The sequence below is a fragment of the Cyanistes caeruleus genome, chromosome 3 (assembly GCF_971803275.1).
Source record: "Cyanistes caeruleus chromosome 3, bCyaCae1.hap1.1, whole genome shotgun sequence".
Classification (NCBI taxonomy): domain Eukaryota; kingdom Metazoa; phylum Chordata; class Aves; order Passeriformes; family Paridae; genus Cyanistes; species Cyanistes caeruleus.
In genome coordinates, this window is record NC_141703.1 from 104,049,620 (window position 1) to 104,075,038 (window position 25,419).

At 38.8% G+C, this 25,419-nt stretch overlaps 1 protein-coding gene across 5 annotated transcripts in view; it reads left to right on the plus strand.

Annotated features, from left to right (window-relative positions):
- Positions 1 to 25,419, plus strand: part of SAMSN1 (SAM domain, SH3 domain and nuclear localization signals 1) — a 119,690-nt gene that overhangs the window by 57,075 nt on the left and 37,196 nt on the right. For 3 of the 5 annotated variants that reach the window (XM_086883496.1, XM_086883498.1, XM_086883497.1), the window contains 4 exons: positions 3,094 to 3,161; positions 6,767 to 6,835; positions 9,639 to 9,762; positions 10,961 to 11,337. In XM_086883496.1, the coding sequence (XP_086739622.1) occupies positions 3,094 to 3,161; positions 6,767 to 6,835; positions 9,639 to 9,762; positions 10,961 to 11,337 (638 nt within the window). The remainder of the gene's footprint in view (positions 1 to 3,093; positions 3,162 to 6,766; positions 6,836 to 9,638; positions 9,763 to 10,960; positions 11,338 to 25,419) is intronic. The other 2 variants (XM_086883499.1, XM_023944437.2) reach the window with 1 other exon arrangement.

Genomic DNA, 25,419 nt, shown 5'->3' on the forward strand with positions numbered 1-25,419 from the left:
CTCTTACTGTTGCTTAATCAGGCCAAACCAGACAAGGCTCAGCAAAAGCAGAAATCAAGATATGTGAGATTAAAGTAGAAGTATGTCTTGTTCTCAATTTAAACAAAAAAAGTGGGAATATCTCCTGCACAAATGGTCCAGAGATCATCCACTGATAGGAGATTCCACTATTATCTGGATATGTCAAAGAAAGCAAAGGACAGGGTGCCAACTTTCCTTCTGAATTTTGTTCAGTTCACCACTTGAAGTTAAACTCTTAAATGTTTGGAAATAGATCTGAAATTGCGATACATATTGCATTTGCACATCTGTGGGCAAATTTGAAACCCAGAACCAGAAATAAGAGATGACAGGAAGATTTAGAGGAATTCTTGTACTGAACTAGTGAGGAGAAAAGGGACCTTCAGTAAGTGTCATTGGCTTGCAAGGAACAGGTTCTAATGATAGATGACAGAAATATTAGGCATTTCTCTCCTGGCAAGTCTTACTTTTAACCAAAACCATTTTGGAATGATTCTTCCAATGATACTCCAGAGGTTGCTGGATTGGAAGTGGGGAGAGGCTGAATGAGAAAACAGAACTTTTTGACCTTCTTCCAAAGTCTTTTCTACTCCAGGCATTTTTTACCCTTTTAAATATCCAAGGCATGCAAAAGAAGCAGTGCACATTTTAAAAGCTGACAAGTGTTGTAATTGAAGGGCAGGGGCCCAGAGGGAACAGGAAGCAAAGCTGGCAGCTAAATAAAAATCTCCCCTTCCCCTACTGCAGTAAAATTATTTCTAGGGAAGTCCCCTTCACACAGTGGTGGAAACCTTTGCAAGGAGATTTACAGTGTATCACTATTGATCAAGATAATTCGTCACTATTGATCAAACTTTTCTCTCAGCAGAGATAATCCTTCAAGGTCTGCAAGTCTATTGCATAAAATGAATTTCTGTTAGATTATAAAAGCCATGTAAGGCGGTCACCATAGTTTTCTCTGCTTATTTCTGAGCTGAGTCCACAGACCTGTCTCAAATATCACTGAAATAATTGTAGAGACATCCACAGACACTGGTAGCCTTTGGATGTAGCCCTTGATGACAGCACATGTATTATTCCATCTACAAACCCAAGTTTTCTGGGATAAAATTGCAGTGAACACATGAATGTCCCACAGACACAGCAGTGGAAACACCAGTCCTTGCTCACAAGGCCACACCCAAATCATCAGCATGAGATCTGCCAGCCTAAAAACATCATTGTTGAAAAGTTGGCTGTGGAAGTCACAGTCATTGGGCTTCCATGAATGATTATGGAGACAAAGAGCAAACAACTGACACCTCTCAGAGCCAGTGGATGTAATTCTCCACTGCTCCTATTTTGTTCCACAAGAGGGTGACTGGTACCTCTTGCCAGACCAGGAAACAAGAACACTGCAGCTCTATTTGAACTTCATTTATATCTTTTGCATGTGTTGCTATTGTCAATGTTGTTGTTGTTTGTTTGTTTTCTTACACAAATACCTTATTCCATTATTCAGTGGGCTGGAGAGCTGATCTAAGCAAGATGTAAGAGCACCGTGGGTACAGGTTTTTATGGCTAGCAAAGACATTGTGGTTGGGGGAACACCACTAAGTTTTGCTTTAATAACTTGCTGTTTTAATTTGGGTTTGGGCAATATTACGTCAATAGCAGTGTCACTGTATGCAGTCTTTCAAATTGAGGGCATTTACATTGCCCCACAATTGTTTGTGATTCAGCTGCAAACAGCTACTCAATAATAATGTTTTGGATAAGGCTGTAGGAGGACTTTGGGGCAAAGAGCTGAACACTGCAAGATTTAATTTCCCAAGTAAGCTCACAGAGTGCAGGGGTGTAGTGTACAGAGATGCCTGCAGGAGATGAAAACAAGTTATCCTGAGGACCAGAAAGAACCCAGTTGTGTGAATCTGGTGTTGCATGAGCACTGCTTTTCATGAGTTATGGTGCTCCTGGAAGTCCAGCCAGCTATATAATGAAATAAACAACCAGATTGTCAGACACCAGGCCCTCGGTGTCTTCTGGGAGATTTGTAAGTGCTGAAGACAAAATCTGGACCAGGATCCCATGTGCCTCTTTGAATATAAATTTTAATGATCACATTCAGACACTTCTTCCATGTGATAGCTAAAGAATCTAACTCACATAGAATTATTCCTTGAATTACTCTTCTTTTTCTGTTAATTGTAGGAAGCACAATGCAATCAGTCTCGCCTGCCTATAGTTAGTTTTTGTGGGTCTATATTTTAAGCAAGCTGTCCATTTGCAAACAGGAGAACTACTGATGCTATAAGGTATTCCACAGAAGCAATAAAGATGCCAAATTAAGATTAATGAGAAAAAAAAAAAAAAAGCAACACATTCCTGCTGTTTTCTAGTGACTTTAGAAAATGTGGTGTGATTAACAGATATTTTACTTCATTTTTTTTCTCCCTTTAAAAATATCTGAGTGATCTTGATATCTGTTCTGAGGGAATCTGATCACTAGGGGTGTCCTATAGCTGTACAGTGCTTTGCCTTAAGATTGGGAGTAAAAGTGAATTTTTCAAAGTAAGCTTGCTTAAAATAGTTTTTAGACTTGTTTGACCTATTATTGCTCATTTTTGTAGTGAAGGTTAATACTCTTCCCGTCCAAACATTCATTTATTTCAAGAGATGGGAGGGCATTCATCATTTGCAAGTAATTTCTAATCTAATCTAAGATAAACAGATCTCAGTTGAAAAAAATATTTTTTACCCTTCATTTTTTCATATGAATATTCTAGACTTTGCTGCTGTAAATTAGCAGGGCAAGAGGAAAGTCACAGTGGGGTTCTGGATTAGTAAACTGAGGACTGAGTACAGAAGAAGAAATAAGTATGAATGAGTTTTCTTTCTGTGAGTCAGTTTGCCAATTTTTTCTGCAGTCTCACTTCAAAGAAGTTTAAGATAAAATGGATGCTTAAATAAGATTAACTTCAGAGATTCAAAATGTCAGCTCAAAGCATCGAGTGCAATTCAAATGATATTCCTCATAAAAACAAAGCAGGACATTTTAAAGCATGTTTTCTCTTTTTTGGTCATAATTTACAGAAGATAATATTATTGCTGATGGAATACATTTGCTCCAAGGAAAGAAGATAGAAGAAACAACATGTCAGGTGAAACAACTACTCTTTCTTTTTCAGAATCTAAATTTTCATTCAAATAAAATTGAATTTCTTGTTTCTATTCAGAATTTGTCTAGCCTAAACTTCATACTCAGTATGCTTCTGTATTTTAGCAGCTGATATTGAAAGAAGACTCTGGTGACTTCCAAAGTTGTTCATTATTTTTCTGTTGCAGGCCATATGGATTTCATTGCCTAGAAAACGTTTTCCTTCCCTGAGCAAATACATTTCTGCTTAATTGATGTGCTAGAACTGTGTCTGGCAAGTTCTGTACTAAGTGTTTACATCTGTCTTGCATGATCCGTATTGGCATATGTATCCTAATGCTTTCTGAATTTCTATAAACATATACCATATCTCTTCTTCCTAAATCTGTATTAGTCATCCCACTGGCACGAGGAATTAATGAATTCTGACCCTTGGGTTTGCATAATCATAGCAACAACATAAAAGTAGGTGACAACCCATCAGCTGGTGAACAGCAGAGGTGAGGAGAAGGACTTGTAGCTTTGGAATTGGAATAACTGGTGTTTGGGTTTTATTTCACTTCCAGTCCAGTGTTTGCTCTCATAATGTTTTACTTGAGTTCTACCTGTAGCAAACCAGCTTAGCTCTGCTGATTTCACAGGACATAAAAGTTTACTCAGTTTGGGACTAAAAATGTGTAACACACCTGTATATATGTGTAACACACCTGTATATATGTGTGTGTTCTAAATGAGGAATTAATACGATAAAATTATTTAGAAGCTGAAAAATCTATTAAATTTTCCTTTGCAGAAAAGTTCTGAATTCAAGGTGAGCATTAAATTTTAGAAAAAGCTCTGATCTGAGCTTCCTCTGTTTTTTCTATACAATGTCAGGAGTTCTTTTAGATGTTTAGGTTAAAACCAAGAAAAAAATGTATATTCATCACCCTCAAGGCATCTGAGATAAGACAGAGAACTGTGAAGACACAATGTTTAGGCAGTGCTCAGCTCCAGTGTAGGTCAAAGTCAAGATCTGGGTTAAAAGAAAAGAGTCAAATGATCTGCATGCTGGGGGACAGACAACTGTATGGGAAACTGGTGCCTGGAAAGTCAGTGTGTCCCAGGTTTCTTCTGCTTTCCCTCAGGGTTTTATCTGTCCCTGCACTGTTAGTTCATTCCCATGATTATCTCCTCTCCCAGCTGACAAAAGAGTATCTGAGGAGCAAGGAAAGGAGAAAAGAATTCTTTTTCTTTTGCATCTCTCATTCTCTTTCTCTGAGTTCTTTCTCTCATTTTCTAAGTATTGTGAAGAAAGATTGTTCTTTGATTTCCTACAATAGTTCTTCCCTTAGTGTGAGGGATCTGTACTCTGCCTCTGTCCTGCCATGACAGCTTTTGGACTGGCTCCTGGTAAAGAGTCTGGAGGTCATTCCTCAGACATGACAGACTGTGGAGGGGAAAAGGGAATAAGACCCAAGTTTGCGTTAAAGTATAAGTTCCCATAAATTCACTTAAAACCTTTCCCCATGAACCATTTGCCCCATTTTTGAAGCAAAATCCTTTTTTTGACTTCTCAAAGCATTTGAAAATGCTTTTTTCAGATGCATGAATGATGAACTACAGAGACTTGAGTCCCTCCAAACTTTGGTATCAGTTTAAGACCTATTGCACTTGCTTTTTAAACAATTCAGGTTTAATGGCATTATTTTAAATTTTAGTGATTGTTATCTCTTGTCTTCATTATCATCAAGGTAACATTGATATAATTCTCTTTTAAGCTTCCAAAATTGACTGATTATATCTGTATATATCTATATCTATATATCTTATATATATATATGTGTGTGTGTGTATATATATGTGTGTGTGTACATATATATATCTAATATTAAAAATGCAATATTCATTTGTTGCACTACATTATGCACACAGACAAAGAAATGCTGAGAGAACAGCATTATGGGGAAGATCTTTTCCTGCAAAATCAGCACAAATAAGTGTACTTATGAAGTTCCTGTCTGCTGATGCACAGAGCATGGGGAACACACAAGAGGAATTAGGAGTCTGCATGCAATTGCACAACTGCAGCCTCAGGATCACAAAGCTGTGTGGGATAGCTCACACAACTGAGCTGTCCCAGAAAGTCCTGGGAATTACAGACCTCTACTCCCAAGAATGTGATGGAGCAATGCACACAGGCTGAGATACAGGAAATTTCACATAAAATAAAGCAAGCACTCTTCTTGTATAGAAGGTGGTTAGACACTGATAAACCTTCCTAGCGAGGATATGAGAAGTTTGTCTTTGGAGACGTTCCTGTCAGGGATAGACCTGTGCAACTTGCTCTGGTGACCAGGTCTGAGCATGGAGCTAAACTAGACAGTCCCCAAAAGTACATTCCTACCTCAGCTGTGGGAGTCTGTCAGGGTCTGTGGGAGTCTGTGATTTTGTGAGCCATGGAAAAGGCAAATTTACAGGCGGGAATAAATTGAACAGATGAACACCTTAGATTTTTTTTTCCCTACTGTTGAAGAAAAAAAAAAAAAAAAAAAGAGAAAGCAAATAAGTTTCCCTGAGTGCTTCACAAAAGCTTTAATCCTTCTCCATTTCCTAAATTGACATTCATTCATTCCATTCATTCTGTAAGTGCTTGAAAATGGGGCTTGAAACAGAAGTACAGGTTGAGGGATATAGCATAAGCACCACTGCAATAATTGTCTCTTACCATAAAAAGTGCCTTTACTTTCTGCATTTATTTTTCATACCTTTGTTCTTATTTACTCAAGTCTAGCAGGGCTCCCTTGATGGCTCGAAGCCTTTGTAGCATATTGGGAAGGACATAAAATATCAAGTAACGCAGTCTTTGGGCTAATACATTTTCAAAAATGTTTCATGCCTCATTTCTCACGTAAATCCTTAGGTTGCATTCAGCCTTCAACATGCCATTCATATTCATGAAGGAAAAAGGCCAGTGTTCATCACTTTCCTGCTGAGCTGTAGGCACTGCCAGGCTTGCCCCCTAGGGACTGCAGCAGTGCCCCGAAGAAGGTGTATTCCCCTGGTGCTCCTCTCCTGAGGACACCGTGACCAACAAATGGCTTATAAGCAGATGATGAAAGTGTGAATAGTCTTATCTTAGTTCTGAGGATTGTCCCATTTTCTCCCCTTTGTTAATCAGGTTCAAACTCACACCCCTGCTGCTCAGCATCCCAGGAAAAATGAACCAAGCAAGACTCATTTTAGAACTGCATCAGTGGTGCTCCTAAGGGGGTGCTGCTGAAGGAAGTCTTCTGTCTTTCCTGTTCATTGAGCAGGGAAAGCCATGATCTAGGATGAGATCCAAGGATCCCATACTATAATGCACAGCTCTGCCATGGTACCACTTTCGCTATGATGTCTCCAAGATGTTACTGAGTCCCAGATAAGTGAGGAAATCAAGACAGCTCAATACCAAAATAATTTCAATGGGTGGCAGCTGGTATATGTCAGTCTTACTTTCATATCCACACAGTACCGGGCTGAAAAGCTGCTGAGCTCTTATCTATATTTAATTACACAATGCTAATTATGCTTATTCATCTTCTGTAAGTTATATATTTTTTTTATTTTACTTTTCTTACTATCTAGGTGATAAACTATGAGCAATGGATCCCACCACGAGTTCACAATCCAGGTGTGCCTGGCAACAGTGAAATGGTGAGTAGCCATGAAAATTGTTTATTTTTTTCACCAGCAGCTGAGAAGAACAGGCTCACAGGCTGGTTTTTCCTGTGCTGTATGATCCTTCTCCAAAAGCCTAAAGATCTTTATCCATATCCATGTTATTAATCATGATATCTCTCTGTCTTCTATAGAATACCTTATTATTGCCCTGCTATTAATCATTATATTTCTTTATCATTTATAGAATATTGTATTATTGCTGTGATTCCCAGGGCAGAATCTGCCTATTATCTCAGGCTGCTTAGTCTGACTCTGCACTCATTTTAAACTAGTTGGAGTACCAGGCCAACGTCATGGGGATATTTAAAGGTCAGATGTATATGGGCAGAGCACGTGAGAGAAGTCCAAACAGTGCTTCTCTATGCACTGACCATGGCTTTATCGACATTTTTTAACAGAAAATTTATCCAAATTTGATGCATTTTACAGAACTCTTTTAAAATGAGCAAGTTGTATATCATCACATACTATTTAATATTAATTATGTGCATCCATGTTATTACTGAGACTTTCCAAACATTTTTATGGTACCATAGCAATTAGCACTGTGGACACAGAAAACACATAAATTTTTGTCTTCTCACTCTTACACTGTACTCTGAATTTAAGTGCATTGGTAGTCATCATTAAATCATTGCACTTCCTTGGCAAAGGCAAAGCAGTTGAAGAAAAATCACAGAGATTAGATTGTGCCATGACTAAATTCTTTATGCTGAGAAGTGACATGCTGTGCAAGTAGTTTTATTGAAATTAATGCAGTTACACCTAGGAAAGAGAGTGCTCAACAGGACTGAGATTGCAGGAATCTGACCAGCAGTGTTTTACACTTAGCTTCCAAATTGCTGTATTTCTGTCACCAGGTTAATCCTCATAACATCTCACTGTGCAAAGATGTGTAAGGTATTTAAAATATCTTTGTATAAAGTGGAAACAGTTTATCAGACATAATTTAGTTCTTTCTCCTGTAATGCATTTTAGAAGTGCATTTTTAAAATGTATATTTTTTTTGTGCTTAAGTATTCCTGCATGCTTCATGCAAATTATTTGCAACTAAAGGGCAGCCTGTGATTTATTTTTTTACACAATTCATTTTGATTTGTGTTGTGACATGATTTTTCACCACTAAAACCCATTAAGTAAGGAAATCAATAATATTCTTGGTTCTCATTCATGTGGGAATTATTTCCTTATAGATAGCTTTGCTCATAGATTGGGGCAAAGCACAGTTCACCCGATTGGTTTCTACACCAAAGAATGTTTGGATAGGCAGATAAAATCCCATATTTGAATGCTTATGTAAGCCAAAATAAAATACTGTAAATTTAAAAGCTATCTCACCACTAGCTGATACTTCATGAGCTTTTTTTTCTCCATGAAAGAGAGTTACTACATTTATTATTTAAGCACTTATGACTTTTCCCTAACAATAGACTCCATGAAACGCATGCTTTTAAGGAAAAGAGGATTAGAGTTTGCCATTAATGAAATTATCTGAATAGATTATCTTCCATTTATCTTGATGTTTCCAAGATGGAAATCCAAGATCATAAATCAAAGTCATCATGTTGCTTTTGTGTTGTTACTTATAAGCGGACAAATTATTATTGCTACAAGAGATCTAATATGAGAGCAATATTAGCATTTTAAACCACTGTGATTTATTTTGCAAAGACATCTCACAATGAGACTGAAAAATTGCACCTCAATTTCTCTCGTTCCCTAAGACAAAAATGCATTCCTGCCATCTTGAATTTGTAAGAGGAAAGAAATCTACATGCAGGTGAAGGACAGAAAAAGCACAGCAGAGCAGTTGGTGCTGATGAGCTGATGCCCACAGTGTGTCCAGGTCTTACCAATGCTCACATCCTCCCTGTTGGACTACAACCAGTAGCTGGAGGTCATCAGCTCAACTTCTGGAAAGTGTCTTTTGTCTTAATTTCATCTGTAAGGAGTTCAGTTTATGGAACTTTGAGACCGAAGTGCAGCTTTCAGGGATAGCTGTGGCATTCACTGCAAAACTGAGACACTAATGAAGCCCTGGCCTACAAGAGACACTGGAGACATGAAAAGGTGCCAACCCTCTGGCTTCCTGCTCTGTTCCTGTGGAACAGATTCCAGTTTCCAGAACACTGCAGATTTCATGAAATGTAGCATGCTGCTGAGAAGGAGGGATCTAAACCCAAGTGCTATCCACTGTGAACTTTTGCAGTATTGTGATTAAAGAAAGACGATTCCTAGGGTCCCATCCTTAAGGAAAGGAGTCAATGTAGGCTCCATCAGCATTAGTGTGATTTATATCACCCATGAAGGTAGCCATGAAAGGTGCATCTAGACACATAATAAATAGTAGTAATAATAATAATAATAATAATAGTAATAATAATAATAAACATAAAAAATAGTATTTTATCATAAAAGTGCCTGAAAGAATAAAGCAGTTTCAGATTTTTTTGGGGTGTGCGTATATGTTTATTTCACTAGGTCCTGCTTGTATTCTGTAATGCTAAGGTATTCAAGAAAAAAAATATGTAAACAGCAATATGAACACTGATCTAAGTTTGATGTTTCTTGTGAGTTGCTTTTTCTCCTTTTTTAACCTAATAGTCCCAAGCAAGGAAAAGCCTAACTTTTAGAGCATTATGTCAATGATCAGTTCTTTGAATCCAACACTTTGTCATTCTCAAGATAAACACCATGTTACCCTTAGTTTTTATTTTTAGGGTTTGAATTATTTTAGTGTCTTTCTTGTTTTGTTTTGGTTTTGTTTTTTTGGCAGAGTGCAGAACCAGACAACAAATCTGAGTCCAGGGGAACATTAAAAAGATTGCAGAAATTGGTCCGAACAAAGAAAGCAAGTACACAAAGCTTGGAAGATGTCAAGCACGTTCTGGTTCCCTTCAGTAAGTACACCATCACATCAGCATTCCTTCCAACATTTGGCAAATTGCAGTGGATTGAACATAACTATAAACAATCCAGTCCAGGTCTGTCATTCACCACCCACGATTTTCAACCCCTGACTGAGATGTTACTGTGATACCACTGCAGCGCTGACTTCCTCATAGTGTGAAAACCTGTTTCCTGTCACACTAGCTGGAGTTTTGTAACAGTACATCTCACAAGTGGGGATTCTAGATAAATAGAATTGTATAACAGCAGGGCCTCTGTGCTGGGGACACTTTGGGTTTCCCAGTTTTGTATCGCATTTCTGGTCAGAAAGGCAAAATTCACAAATGGGAAGATAATTTCCAATGCTAATCCATGGGTCAGTAGCATCTGCAGGAAGGTCTGAGGTAAGCAAGCCAGTCTCTCATCATGCCTGAGTGCCCAGGGCTGCAAGGAACAGGAATTCTGAACTGATTCTGGCATCAGCTGATTTTCTGGAGTCTCCTATAGATCTCTGATCTGACTGTGCAGCAGCTTTTCCTCTGAACTTGTTTTACCAACGTTATTTTAACAATGCATGCAGTGGTTGTACAACACACTTGTTTATATGATTATTTATAACCCCGTATTAGCAAAACAAGTTTAAACTATCTGTTGAACTACTGCTTTAGCCAATTCACTGCTTGGGCTGAAACACATGAAGAAATAGGGATTTTAGCAACTACTTTGTAATTACAACATACATAAAAGGGGTGGGAGAGCAATAGTTCAGAAAACTTCCTGAACTATCTCAATTCACGCTCTCTGAAACTATCAGCAATATGACATTCAATTAGCAAATTTTCATGGGCAAAACTAATAAAATTTTTCACCTTTGAGGAAACAAGACAAAGATACCAAATGGAGAATAAATCTCACTTTTGGCTCAGATGCCTGACCCAGTACAAAATCCTTTCCATCTTCCTAATTATCATAATTATTTGGTTTTGGGAGTGGGGGGTTGTTCTTTTGTTTTTTGTTTTGTTTTTTTTCCTGTGTGTTTTTGTGAGTTTTTTTGTGGATGTATTTTTGTTGTTAATTTTTTTTAAAATTGAGTCCTTGGCTTTTTCATTGTATAGAGTGAAAGACAGCTATTAAATTAAAAAAAAAAAAAAATGTGCTAGTTTCTCTATGAATTGCAACATCCTATAACAAGAATTTACATTTTTAAAGATACCTTAGAAGATGCTTATCTCTCTGAAGAGGATGAAGAAGCGCTAACTTCTTGCATGAAGCTGACAAAACCCCAGGAAAAGAAGTCCTGGAAGGATAATGCAAGGAGAAAAGAAGAGATTGAGACCAGGATGGATTTTATTTCTGCGTCTCTGGGCCGCTCATACACTTCCAGACTTAATAACTTAGGAACTATTTCAATTCATTCTGAAACAGAATTTCACTTGTGGAGTGACTGGAAGCTGTTTCCTGACAACCAGCTCTGTCCTTGTGACTTTTTAATTTCAAAAATAGAAGAATGGGAAAACTGTACTTGCTCTTCTCATCAGCCACATCTTACATATTCCCTAACTGATATGGATCTACAGTACTCCTGGGTAAGTGGAAGTGGTTTCTTTTGTGCTGATATGCATAAAAATTGGAAACTTTTTGCTCTGATTCAGCATTAAAGACATGCTGTCATCTTCCATGTGGTTATGAAATGCAATAAACCAAATTTAGATTTCAGGTAAATGGATGTGAATGCATTGCTCAGGCTAACACCAGGGGTTCGTATAGCCCTAGGTAGTTCATTTTTAACCATGCAGACATCAGCAGCTTAGAGCTGGAAGGCTCTAGGCTATTCTGTTTCTCATCAGCACACTCATGGGGTTTTTTTTTTGGTTTTTCATCTGTACTATACTCATCCTTCTATGCTTAGAAAGCTTTCAGGAAGTCTGGGCTAAGTCAGTAAGGGACAATGAAGCCAATGGACTTGGAGCAGGCTCCTAGAGTCACTGCAATGCCAGTAAAGGACATTAGAGTAATTTAGGCAAATGTCAGAGGTTGCAGAGGTATCTGTCTTTTTGTCTTCTTGCTCAGCTTAGCTGGTAGAGCCTATTTTTGCAATTACCCTTGTGGTAGCAAGAAGATTCTAAGGACAGAAACAAAGAAGCAGAATTTAATCTTAGTCTGAAGTTATCTTCCTGGATAGATCTTTGGAGGAGGTTTTTGTATTTTAATTGCTGGCATTATTAAAAGGGATATTCAAAACTAGAAGAACAAAACCAAGAGACACACTTTTTGGTGAGGTATATAAAATACAGACACTGCAACAAGGGTTTTCTCCCTCTCCTCACTGGTCACAGCAGGTCTTCTGGAGCTCCACATAGTGGTGAGCACATGGAGGGTGACTGGAAGAGTGAAATACATCAGGGAAGCAGTAAAAAATAGCCGCTTTTCCCTTTATGCCTGTTCCCTCTACAGTGCTCCAGGGACAGAGCTGTCTCTCACTGTGAAATAAGGCCAGCTCCGAGGAAAGTGCACCTAAACCACAGGTTTTTGTTTTTTTCTAAGCCAGCTGAGTGTTCAAATGCAGGTCTGAGCAACCACAGCCTTAGATCAGAGAGTGTCCTGCTGAGAACAGCATCATCTGTGACATGTGCCCATATAGCATTAGAAAGGTAATAGATGTGGGTCTATACAGCAGCCATATTTCTGAATTCATGGAGGAGGTAATTCAGCTTCCTTTCAATGACACAGTAGCTGACATACCAGGCAGGACCTGAAATGTGGGATTTATCTAGCTGTAGATTTTCCTGGGATTTGACATAGAAAACAGAATCTAAAACTTTGACTGATGGATAATTTGAAAAAGAAGGAAAGGACACTACCCCTAAAAATGCAGAGGGAGATGCAGCAATGAAACCCAGGATAGCCTCAGCCCTGCACAATCACAGGGAGAGCATCTGCAGACAGACCTGTGGGACCAAGAGTTGGCAGAAATGGGCTGGGAGCCATGAACAGAGGCTGTGGTTTGTCAGGGGAGTCCCCCTGCATGCCAGGAAAAAGGAATCTCTGCAGAAAGTGAATTGTAACAGGGATGCTGGGCTCCATCATATGCCTGGCTCCTTTATGGAAGCAGCTTTAGCATCCCAAGTGAAGGTTGAAGTCCCAGGTAAAAACAGTAATAGAGGTGTCAGTCAGATTTATGAGAACATAAGTGTCAATTCAAATAATTTTATTTCATTTTGTCACAAACACACTGTTAGCATTCCCTACCCTGGTGAGATTTGTCCTACCCATGTAACTATTAAGTGCCAGCAAGAGGTTTAGTGCTTGTTTTTCTCGAATTGTTTATTTTGCCATCTGCCTTCCTGACGGGCTGTCTGACTTTAATGTATCTCTGAGGGCTTAGTGTCTTTAGATTTAGATTACAGCCAATGGCAAGACATTCTTTGCATCTGCATTCTATCAGCTGGCTCAATTGAAGATTACAAAGGCTGAACTTTCAGTTTTGCTGTTTAAGGATCAAAAAGCGGACACTGGTGGCTTTGCTATGAGAGGATCAGACAGAGGGGGTGGTGCAGATGTTCTTTCTGATGTTGATTTACTTATGAAAGTAAAACCAATATATTCCATAGCACCACTCTTCCCTGCTCTGTGAGAAAGAAGGTGTGGTTTCATTTTCTTGACTTGGTAACTCCTCTCTTGTCTCTGCTGCAGCAAGTTGTGGAGGACATAGCTGGAGACTATCAAAATGCTTGTTAGTATGTCCTGAGTTGAGACTAAACTGGTAGATGAAAAAAAAAGATCCAAGACTGCTATTCCATCAGCAAACTGCTGCTGATCTGGCTTGGGGGACAGACAAATATCTAGATCAGACAAATATTATCCAGATGTCTCTCAGCAATGCACACAAAGCTGATCAGGCCTGGCCTTTATTAAAGCTTGAATGGCAGAAAGTAAATTAAGTAGTGCTCTCCTGTAATCACAAGGAAAGACATGGATCTCTCCATCACAGATTGCTGCTTAGAGAGACAAAATATGAGTAATCCTAATTCCCTTCCTCCAATTTCTTCCCCTGACACCTTTCTTCCCTTGACTCCCTCTTCTTTTCTTCCACCTCAGCACTTTGCACAGCCTCCCTTGTGGTGCTTCATATTGCCAGTTTTTGTCACCTAAACCAGTAAAAGGGGTGACAGAAGTCATCTAGGCAAGGACTGTGAGAACAGACTCCAAAAACTATATTAATCTTCAGCTCCAACAGGCTCCTCCAGCTACTCTTCCTTCAGCCTCCCCCAGTTAAGCCCTCAGTAACCACCTCCATTAAGTGGACAGCCTCTGGCACAAGGATATTGCAGACCATTCACATTTCACCCATCCTGCCACTGTGCTACCCTTAGACTCTTTGTGCAGAGTTAACTACAGGTATTTGTATATATATATTATATTTTATATATAAATATAAAAATATAAAATATATATATTTTATCATTCAGCTTTTTAAAATATAATTAGTGGTTAGTCAAAATTTTGCTTAGGGCAACATAAAGCATTGCTTTTTTTTGGTGTGTCAAGCTTGCCATGTGAAATTATTGTTAGTGGTATTCTTCCCAGAGAGATGTAATTTATAAATAGCTCTTCCTTAGAAAGTGGAAGCATATATTTTAAAAAATACAGAGTACTTGAAGGGGAGAAAAAAAGAAAACTATTCTTGCATGATTGGATAAAGTAACTACTATGCTGCATATTTTTCTATTATCATGAAGTGTATTGGGGAGATCCAGGCTGATGTTTGTGATGTTATGAATCAGCTGAAAAGCAGGCAGGAGATGGAAGGAAAGATTGTCCAGACACCACTTTAACAACCACTTGACCCCAATGGAAAAGGTTATTGGGTTTTTATAATTCTTTTTATTCCTCAGGCTTAGCCCTACAGAAAACAGTTAAGCTGTCTGTCTCAGAATAGTTTTTTCTTTTTTTGTGTGTGTGTTTACTAAAAGCTGCCCTTCTGTCATTTGTATCCTAAGATACTCACTACCCTAACAAAGGATTATGCTTAGAAGTACCATGTCCATATGACTTTTATACAAACTCTTTCAGCCTTCTGTTGCTTTTTCTCAGTCTGTGCAGTTGCATAAGACTTTATAAGACTTTTTCAACCTCATAAGGCAGGAAAAATCTACAGTCAGAAGGCTGTAAACTACAGGAGCTTGCTAGGCTTGAATGGACCTGAAAAGCACAGTGAGGTCACAGCTGAGGTCCTCTTCACAAAAAGGTTTCCAGAGTATCCTGGACAGTCTGAGACAAAGAGAAAAACAGCAGATGAGTCCTTCTCTCCTCTCCCTCAATACTTTAACGTGCTACATCACTGGCTACATCACCATCCACTCTCCCATTATCTGTGAAATATGGAAGATGCCTTTGTAGAATTGCACAGGCCTCCTTTACAGGAAAGGGAGAGGAGACAACATCCTCTGTTGGAGACAAATCAGCAGAGTTACTGGAAGTGGGCTTTTCTTCTTCATACACCTTAGCATCATGGTTAAGTTTTACAGAAAAAGGATTTAGTCACTGATACCCTAAGAATATTTGTCTGGTGCAACCTGTGTTTGGCATTCAGTGAGAAGGAAATATGAGCAACATTTCCCAAGACTAAAAATTGGGATTTTGATGAGGAGAAAGAAAAAAACCTAAAGGAACTGCAGAGGAAGACATATTTTCTCTCCCATTTTCAGGTTAAAAGGAGATTAGAAAGCTTCGAAAGATCGGTTTCTATTTGATAAGAATGCGTTACATTGTGGAGGAATGAACAATAAGTTTGTTCAACCTTGCTGCAAAAAGACTTTATGCCAATTCCTGTGTTCATTCTCTCCAATTCCTATCAGGAAAGTGTTATGGTTTAATCATGATTATGTTTGCCCTGCTGTTACTGGCCATGGTTTTCTGCCATTTCAGTGACCTTGTTACTTTTTCCTTTCTTCCTGGTCTGGCTTGCTTCCTAGTCGGACAAGCCATTTCTCAGCACCTCCCTTTGACCCCTAGGAAACATGGCTAGTTTGACACTCATTTTTTTGTTGAAGAAACACTCTAATTGTCAACCTTGGTTTTGTACATTTCCTTGCTCTAACTTTTCCTGGCACACTGTACATAATAGGTTCTGGTTGCCCCATGACAGCCTTTCTTCCTTGCTGTGCTTGCTCTTATCCTGCCCTCTGCACCTCCCCTGCTGCTCCTGATCATTTTGCTTCTCAAAAACGTGCTGCATATTGCCTGGAGATTGATGCAGGGGTTGGGTATCTGTGATACCAGTGACTGATCACTGCTCCCTGGACTAGTGGAGTGGGGAGGAAGGGTATGGACAACTGGTAATGAACAAACAGGGCAGAGTATTCTTCTCTAGCAAACTGTGCTCCAACGCTGAAAGCTGTATTTGAACTGCCCAGAGAATTGCTGTGGGAAGACTTCTGCTCCATTTCAGCCAGCAGTTTCTGGTGCACACCAGAATGCTGTAGGCTTTAATGGACTTTCTGCCTTCTCAATTTTCTTAAACAATTTGACTGTTTTCTGCAGTTTTTCCTTTCTTCAGCTAATATTGTTCTGTTGAGAGACACCTGAACATGCCTTAGAAGAGCTTTCTCGATTGCATTTTGAATCCTCATTTGGCACAAATATAGCACTAAAAAGAATGCCTGGAAATCCCCAAATTGCTTTTCTGAGACACCAATTTTCAACTGCTCCGGCCACTCCGGCTGCTTCACTGTCGCTAATAAGTGATCCTTTTAAAAGCTATGGCTCTTGTTCCTATTTCAGTGACAAGGTGGGAAGCCAGATCCTCACCAAGTCTAAATCTATTTTCTATGGGTGTTAGAGAGTCCTGCTCAGCCAAGCTGAGGCCCAGTCTTTGCCCAGGGACGAGATAAAGGGCAGCTGAAAGGCAGTAAACAAAACCAATCAAGACCATGATACGCGTGTTCAGGTGACAAGCTGTGGCTAAAACGCAAAACCAGGATTTGTTTCCTCAGATATGAAACTGTCCCCAGCTGCTTCTCTTTCATCTTGTCATATCTTCATTTACAGGGCCCTCAACTGTAAAATGTTTTGAGGTTTTTTCTTAAGGGTTGAGATTAATGAGTGAGAGACGGTATTCTTATTTGGATTTGGAGATGTTTATTATTTCTTATCTATGTTACATTTTCACAGACTCTATGTTCTTCAGCACACTAAGCTAACAAACTAAAAATGAAGCTTTACATCTCTCTCTACAAGGCTTTTTAAGTGTAAACTACCCAATTATAAAATGTGAACTAATTTATTTTTACTTTTAACTTAATAACCAAACATTTGTGTTCCACACTGTGGAGTTTTCTACTCAATCACAATATTACCTAAACCTATGAAGAAGAAGGTGAAAAAGTGAGAGAAGCTTACACTTTAAAACTTCTGTTTTGCTACATATATATTACTACATCTCAAAACCTTAAACTCTAAATTTTATACTATGTGTTAGAACACACTTTTATTTAAAATATACGTTTACAATCTCTGTTCTATTAATTTTGGAAGCCTTTTCTATGGCCTTAGGTTAAATACAGTGTTCTCCTGTGGGTCAGTGCTTGTCAGCACAGAAAGCTTAAAATTCTCTGTGCCTAGGGTTCCAACACTCAGCAGCTTTCCTGTTGCTTTTTATAACATTCTAGCTAATTTCAGTGGTTACCCTGCTCTCCCCATTGGTCCACCAGCTCAGCCCTTTTCCCTCTGTATTCTGCACCTCTCTTGCAAGGTGAAGAGACAGCTAGAAACACCCCCATGCTCCCCAGACTGCAGTCATGAGATAAACAGGAACTGATAAAAGACAAAAAGGAACAGTGCTACAAAGGCACCCATTTCCCCCCCATTCAAACCCCATTCCAGAACCTCGTGAAAACTTATTTTGAATTTTAAGATTTGTGAGTGGGTAGTGGTTGAGATTTATGAAAATCTATTGTAGTAAAGTGCTGGTGACATTTGAATGGCTTTGTTTTTTAAACTGATGAAAAGCTAAGAGCCACAACTAAATTTTCAGTGTTTACTTTTCCTGGAAATACAGAGAAAGATACAGACTCAGAGAAGAAAGACAGAAATGCTAGTGAACTTAAGAACACTCATTTTCTTGGTGCTTCAGGGTCTGTAGAGTTTCACTTTTTCTACTGTCACGGGCACCTTTATTCAAGAAACAGTTACAGCAACAAATTGGTAAACATTATAGGGCTTGCTTCAGTTAAATACAAAAAATGAGAGAAAAATCAAGTGCAAGGTTTCTTCTCTCAAGCTTTGTGCTGGGAAAACAGGAAACTGGGAGGGTGTCCATCCTTTCTAAAGATGCACCACTGCACTGTGCTGATAGCAAATATCTGTCACTACCACTCCACTTCCTACAGTGACTTTTGCTATTTCTTACACAATAATGTGAAAAATTTGGTGTCCTCATCTGTGATGACTTTGACCATGCAGTCTTAAAACAGGCTTTAAAAAATGTGAAAAATCTGATGCTGTTATTCTTCACTATGGTAACTCTTGTCCTATTTTTTATTTTTAATACCTGACTAAAATTTTCATGGCTATGTAGGGAATGATATCATATTTTCCATTAATCCTAGAGGCATGTACCTAACTCTACCAAAAAGCTTCCTAAACTTTTTCTGCCACAAACTCCTGGGCTGTTTTGTGAAGTTGAATTTCTAGTAGTTTCTAGTATATATGAAGCAGAATGGTAATGAAGTGAATTTATTTGCACTAAAAGATATTTTAGAATACCACAACATTTTTAATATCGTTACAGATAACTGCAGAAGAACACTGCAATTCAGCTCAGCAGATTTCATGGGTTTGCCTCTGACATAGCTGCTAGGTCCTGCACAGCTAGAGAGAGAAATGAAAGATTTTGGATTACTGTCATGAATGTAATATGAAGGGCAGTATGATTGTTGAAATTGCAGGGAAAACTGTGCATTTTGTAGACTTAAGCTTTGTGAATGGCATATGCATTCTCAATAGAAAGAGTGCTACCTGCTTCATGAAACGTGATTAAGAGTCAAAATATAATTAAGCTAAGTGAAGTTGTTGGTAACAAACTGTCTGGTGAAAGGATGACTTCCTGTTAGCCTACTTTGGAATTGCTACAATGATGCACTTTTCCATTCTGAAGGACATATATTGCATTGCCTGTCTGCTGCTTTATTACTTACTCTGTGACAATATCATCCTTATGTGGGTCTGCTGTCAGTCCAGTATAAAAGACATTCTTCTTATTGTCTTTTTATTTTTTAAAAAAATAAATAAATTAAGGCTATAACTTCTTCCCATAAGCCATAAAATCCAAAACAATCAAACAAGAAAACAAAACAAAAAACCCCAGCCAATGTAAAACAAAATGAAAACCCCACAATATTCTGCTTGATCGGTGGTCCTGCTGAATGAATCAGCTAATACAGGCTGTGTTTTCATGCTGTGTTGTACTAATGCATTCACTCCTGGTGCTTTCAGGGACATCTTGACCAATGAAACTATCAGGCAACTGTTAAAATTTTTTACAGTGCAATTTATCTCCTCACACAAAGTAATGCAGTTTTACTTCTGTGTAGATTCACTTTTGAAACCTAAATATTCTCTAGATCTTGTGCTTGTTGAGTTGATGGCAAGCTTCCCATTTGTACCCAAAATGTTTAATCTTCACTTTGCTTGCAGTATCTCAGTGCACTCTGCATGTGCTCATCTTCATGCAGGAGAATAAGCAAGCTTAGCTTAAGATTTCCTCAGAATCCCTGATGAAACTAAAATTAAAGTGCTACCCACGTGGCTACCCACGTAGGTAAGGATTTTGTGGCTTTGGTAAGGAAGCCATGGCTGAAGATGACTCAAGGATCCTTACTGACCTTAAGTTACAAGAGCTAAGTGGTGGCTAGCAGTGCACACCACAGTGCCTGACACTCCTTGTCTTCTCCAGCTGATTTAAGTGGCTCTTCTTTTGGGGACATCAGTTTTCTGGAAGTTCTGGGATGGCTCAGAACCTGGTTATGTTTGCTTGCTTCTTTTGTGAGTGTAGATTAAGCTTGTTATTCTCTTTGCTAAGTCACTTTTGTATACTTTAAAGTGCGCCCTAAAGCCTATTTGTGAAACAAGCCTTTCATAAATCAGAAGAAATTAGTTCTGTTTTCATCTCCTTCACACAGAAGTGAAGGAAAAATCACATGATATCAGCGCTTAGCAATGGCATAAATGGAAGAGTGAGGATTTTCAGTGCCAGAAAGGTACTAAGGTTTCCAGGGCTGCAGCATTATTATAATGAGTGTGTTTCAAAGCCCTTTAAAAGAAGCACTTCAGTTGTCACATTCTCCAAAAGCAGGGCACGTCTTGCATAATTCCAAACTCGTTTTCAGAAACTGAAAATTTAATGTGAAAACTGCGTGTTCATCCAACTCAGAAAAATTACTTGTGGGTGAAATGAACAAGCCTGAAAAATAAGACTGGAAATGCAACAATTAACACATAGTGAACACACCTGTAATTCTGCTATTTAAATACTTTCAGATATTTAGACAGGTCATTGGAAGACAAAGACCAGGGCTTTTCAGAAAAAAAATGGACAGTGATTTGTATCTGAGTATTTGCTTTTATTTTGAAAGGAATTCACCTATGGTAATGAAATTTCTGGACTGTTTTTCTGTAGACATTTAACTGATTGAAGAAGTTCACCTTCCCTAATACATAAGAGAAGCAAATTGGAAATTTGAACATAACATAATTCTTGCTGGAAGTGCTTACACTCCAATCCATTTGAAGAAATCTGGCTGAATAATTTTTGCAAAAGAACCAAATTAATTAGGTTAAATGACGTGAAACTTCTTGTTTGCTTCTACTTACAACTTATCTTTGATAGCATAGCACATGAAATGATGACAAACAGTGCGTGGGAAGTAGGAAAATCAAGAGTTCAGATAGTTTAAGATCATGAGACAGAAACTTTTACATATATCTTGAGGATTTCTATATTTAGTTTTAGATTGTGTAAGTGTTTTAATATCTTGATTTCCTTCTTTGCATTTATGCTTCAACATAATTCCCCTAAAAATTATGGCAAGATACTATTCATATTTTCCAGTTTGAAAGACATGAAATCAAACTCCCCAAACTTTTCTTACAGCTGTATTTGCTCAAATTATCTGCACATCTAACCACAGGGTCACATCTTGAGGAATCCATGCAGTCAGTGATCAATTGCAAAGTAAATGACTTTTAACACAATTTCTTAGTGATCCCCTGAACTGGAATGACAAAATAAATCCTTACCCCAGTTCCTTATAGCAGCATAGCTTCTTTAAACCCATGAATCTTGATCCAGAGATTAAGGACATAGATAATGCAGATTCAACTCCCTGCACTACTACAGACATCTTGTGTGAAATTAGACAAATCACTTGTCTGTCTCAGGCTCCATTTGCAAAATGGGGATAGTGTGTTCCTGTACACATCACATGGTTGTTGCACGAGCAAGGATACACATTCCAACTTGTGCCCCAGAAGGGCAGCAGTTCAAACAGTTTATTTGCAGGCTCTGACACTGTCATTCAGATTCATAGTTTGCACTAAATTAGACAGACATTCAGGAGAGAAAATGTGGTAAATGTTGAAGTTGTCTTATTAAAACTGCACCATAAAACACGTAGGGGTGAGAATCAGGTATCACAGACGGCAATAATTCTGCCTTTCCTTGGCTTCAAAAGTTTGTTTTCTTCCTCTAATGAGTTTGGGTGTGTATGGTACATAAAGGTGCTGATTTTTTAGGGGTTCAGGTATTATTCTTTCCACCTCTAGTGGTGTTTGAACCCAAAGATATTTATAAGGTTCTTCTGAACTTTCCCCTCATAAACCAGAGGAGCATAATATTCTCTCCACCAATTTGTACATATATAAAAAACCAAAAAGACTTGTAAACTAGGAGGCCTAAATCTAGCTTTCAGAGTTTGCTCCAGGAGTGAGGGTTCTCTCCAGTTTGTTGTCTGTAGCTCAACAGAACTTTTAGCAGATCCTGGAGCTGTTTGCAGGAAAGGTTTCATTGCCTTTTCATCACCTGCTTTCTGTGCAGCAGTAAGGCAAAGGAAAGAGAAATCACACAAAATAATATAAATAATAAAAGAAAAAAGTATAGATGAGAATAGATGGTAAAAAAAAGTTCCCTAGAGGAGAAGTATGCAAGGTGTGAGTCAAAAGCTCATACACTTAATAGGAAGTGAGAGGGGAAAGAGTTTGATATTAGAATGAAAAATGGTAAAGATTGGTGGAAAGAATATGGAAGAAAAGGGGGATGTTTGTGAAGAAGCAAAGCAAAGTATTACTGTCTTTATAAAAAACACAGTTTTGGAGACAGTCTTCCATTTCCATTCCCTTGTCTCCCCAAAGACAAGTTACTGACACATAAGTAATTACCTTAAACATACTGAATACTGTGAGTGTCCCTGTGAGTGCCTTTAGCCTACAGCCTGAGCTAAAGCATGCTATCTTAAACCCTTAATGAAATAAATTTATGTGACTGTGCTTCATTTCATTTTGTTGATGGGCTGAGAGCAAGTTCCCACCCTGTCAGTGAGGCTCAGCTGACCTGGGGCAGTTTAGTCAGTTGTGACCACTCAGCCACAGAAGCCTGAAGCATCCCATGAAATTCTGAGTGAGGCAAGAGGGGCATTAGCCATGCACAGGGTGCAGCAATCACCTTGCCAGTCCTCAGTGCCAAAATCCAGCAGGAAAAGCATTTCCTCTTCCTTGTCAGGGAGCCCAGCCTGGCTAGAGCTTTCCCACTCTCCCTCACTCCTGCCCTGGAGCAAGCAGCTGATGGATCCAGGTAACATTTTACACCTGCCAGACAAGCACAGCGCATGAGCCAGGCCACCCTGCACTGAGGTTCAGACCTGGAAGTATGAGAAAAATCAGCCTCTCAAGTTTCAGTCCCAGTGTGTGTGATTTGGCAGGTCTGCTGATTTTGGAGCTATTTTGACCCACATCCTGCCAGATTTTGAAAGTCTTGCCATTAATATTAGCACCTGAGTTAAGTTTTGATACAGTAAGCCTATGGGTCTGGTACAGAGCTTGGGGAGGAGAGGAGGGAAGATTAAGGTTGTGAATAACCACCTTTTCTCAATAATGAAGAAGGACTCTGTTTCTGCTGGCTACCAGTCAGGTATCACATAATTTAAATGGGTAGAAATAGATTTTTGAAACCAATTCCAAACAAAGCCATCTTGTCCCTCTCTGTCATGTCCGAATTATGATTTTCACCCACTTTAAATCATGTTAAAGAAAAAAAGGAGAACATTTTCCTCTAGAATCAGTATGAAATCCAAGCCTTTCAAGTGAATGAATGTGCAGTGTGCTGTGTTATTCCTTTTCCTGTTAGCCTTTGCACAGCAGTCCTAAGGCCATGATGGCACAGCAATGTGACACTCTGACACCAGTGAAGAAATTCAGCAGGAGATGTTTACTGGGAAAAGATGGTTCAAACTGCAGAGTTTTCTGACAGCAGGCTGGCATTAAAGTTAATCAGAATTTACTTCTGCTGATCTTGATTCTAATCAGTGATAGGCTGGCAGACATCATGTACATACCTTGAAAAAATCCCCTGCTACACTGTCAGTGCTGCTGTGTTAAGCTGGTCTTCTAAATACCAAATGGAGCATGTCATGTTTTGTGTATGAGATTAAAACAGAGAGCCTAAACTTATTTTTGTATCAGTTTCCTTTACTGAAAAATCTCATATCTGAGCTTTTTAAATAGATGTACAAGGTGACCATCACTATTTATCTGTAAATGCATTTCTGTGAGTCTGAGCTTCAGCTGGATGACTATAAAACAAGTCATACAAACCTGCAGATTCCGTGGGATAAAATGTCCTTGTAGCTGATTAGTAATCACAGTATTCACTAATGGAATCCACTGAGATGTTCTAGGTATGAACACTGCAGTGTAGCCTTGATTTTAACATTCACTCTGAGAAACAGTGAGGCTGCTCCCCTGCACGTCTGAACTCCCAGCAGCAGCATCCTGCCAGTTGCTTTCTGTTGTTAATCACAGACTGTAAAGTGTACTCTGCTTTCAGAGTACAGGAGTCGCACAGGAAAACCACCAGTGACGCACATTTCTGCAGCAAATTATTACACAGATGCTGGATAAGGCTGTGGCTTCTGCTTTACAAGACAACAACCTTGCTGACTTTGAATTTTCTCGACAGGAACACCTGGAAGATATAGACACAACTTTGGCTCTTACTCTTCAAGCTAATAAGAAAGGGATTTGTTCAACAGGTGAAAGCCAATCTCCTTGAGAATCCTTATGTCACAGCAATATAGATTTTTATTAGTGTTACTGCTAACCTGACATAGTGTAGGTGTGACTGATCTGTTCATCTACTGCTAATGCAAGAGAATGTGTTGGGATCAAAGCTGGAGATAAGTTCCTGGTACTTCAATTTCCCTTTAGGCCAGGTGGTGTTGGGAACATGCCAAGGACACAGTCTGAGGGCCTGGCAATGAGACACTTCTTCTTACTCATAGAGTATCAACCACTCTTTTGGACCAGACACCTCTTTAAACTCTGGTAGTGGTGTTCTATAGCCTGTCCCTGCCATAATTCTTCATCACTCCATTGACCCTAAAGGCAAAGGATTAGCATAAAAGAAGGAAGAATCACAGTAACATTTTTTCAGGAAGAGAAGGAAGCCCAATAGTCCAAGAGACCAAAATCATATATTCCTAGGACCTGGCATGATGAAAGTATTCCTGCTGCTCTGTACCCTGATGGTTGCTTAAATAAGCTTAGACTCCCACTCTTTGTGGTCTTATGCCTTTTCATTTTACATATGTCATTAAAAATCCACCCAATGTAAATGATTTAGCAAAAATTAAGTTTTTGAAGCACAATTTAGGTGTTAATTATTCACTTTGCTGCATAGCCAAGGTTTCATAAGTCTTATACTTTGTATGGGATAGGAGACTTCTTGATATAGGGTCAACACAGACACAAATCAATACTGTAAGATTAAAATATTCTTTAATCAAGTGCTGTCTCTCTAAGACTCTGAGAGTCTGTAGCTTCTCCATTTTCTATTCCTGATGAGAAAACTACATGGGAGCCTATTCAATAGGAAATCACACACCTTGTTGCATGAAGTCCCTAAATATTTTGGACCAATTTTCAATACTAAATTCTGGATAAGGAGTTTTCAGAGAATGTGGGAGTCTTAAAGATGGAACTTTAAGCATCCCAGTTGAAAATCACAGCCTTGGTCTTTGGCATTAAAATTAAAGTGAGTGTGTTGTTAAATAGTTACAGCCCAGCCTTCAACCTCTGTCTTCTTTCACGGGTTGTTAGGATAGAGAGGGCTTGGCTTCACTTTTCCACACTTGCTCTTTTGAGTTTCTGAAGAGTCTTTGCTGTGGCAGCTTATGGAGAGAGCTCTGCTGAGGATTAGCAGTGACTGTAGCTGTGGCTGGCTCAAATCAAACCAGGAGAGGGAAGTATCTAGCTAAATTCTGGCCCATAATTAATACATTTGAGGAAATTGTGTTCTGCTCACGAACATTCTTTGAGGAAATAAAGATTAAATTTGTTGAGTAAATTATTCACTGCAAATTATTCACTCAGCCTCACTTGCTATTCTGAGATTTCTG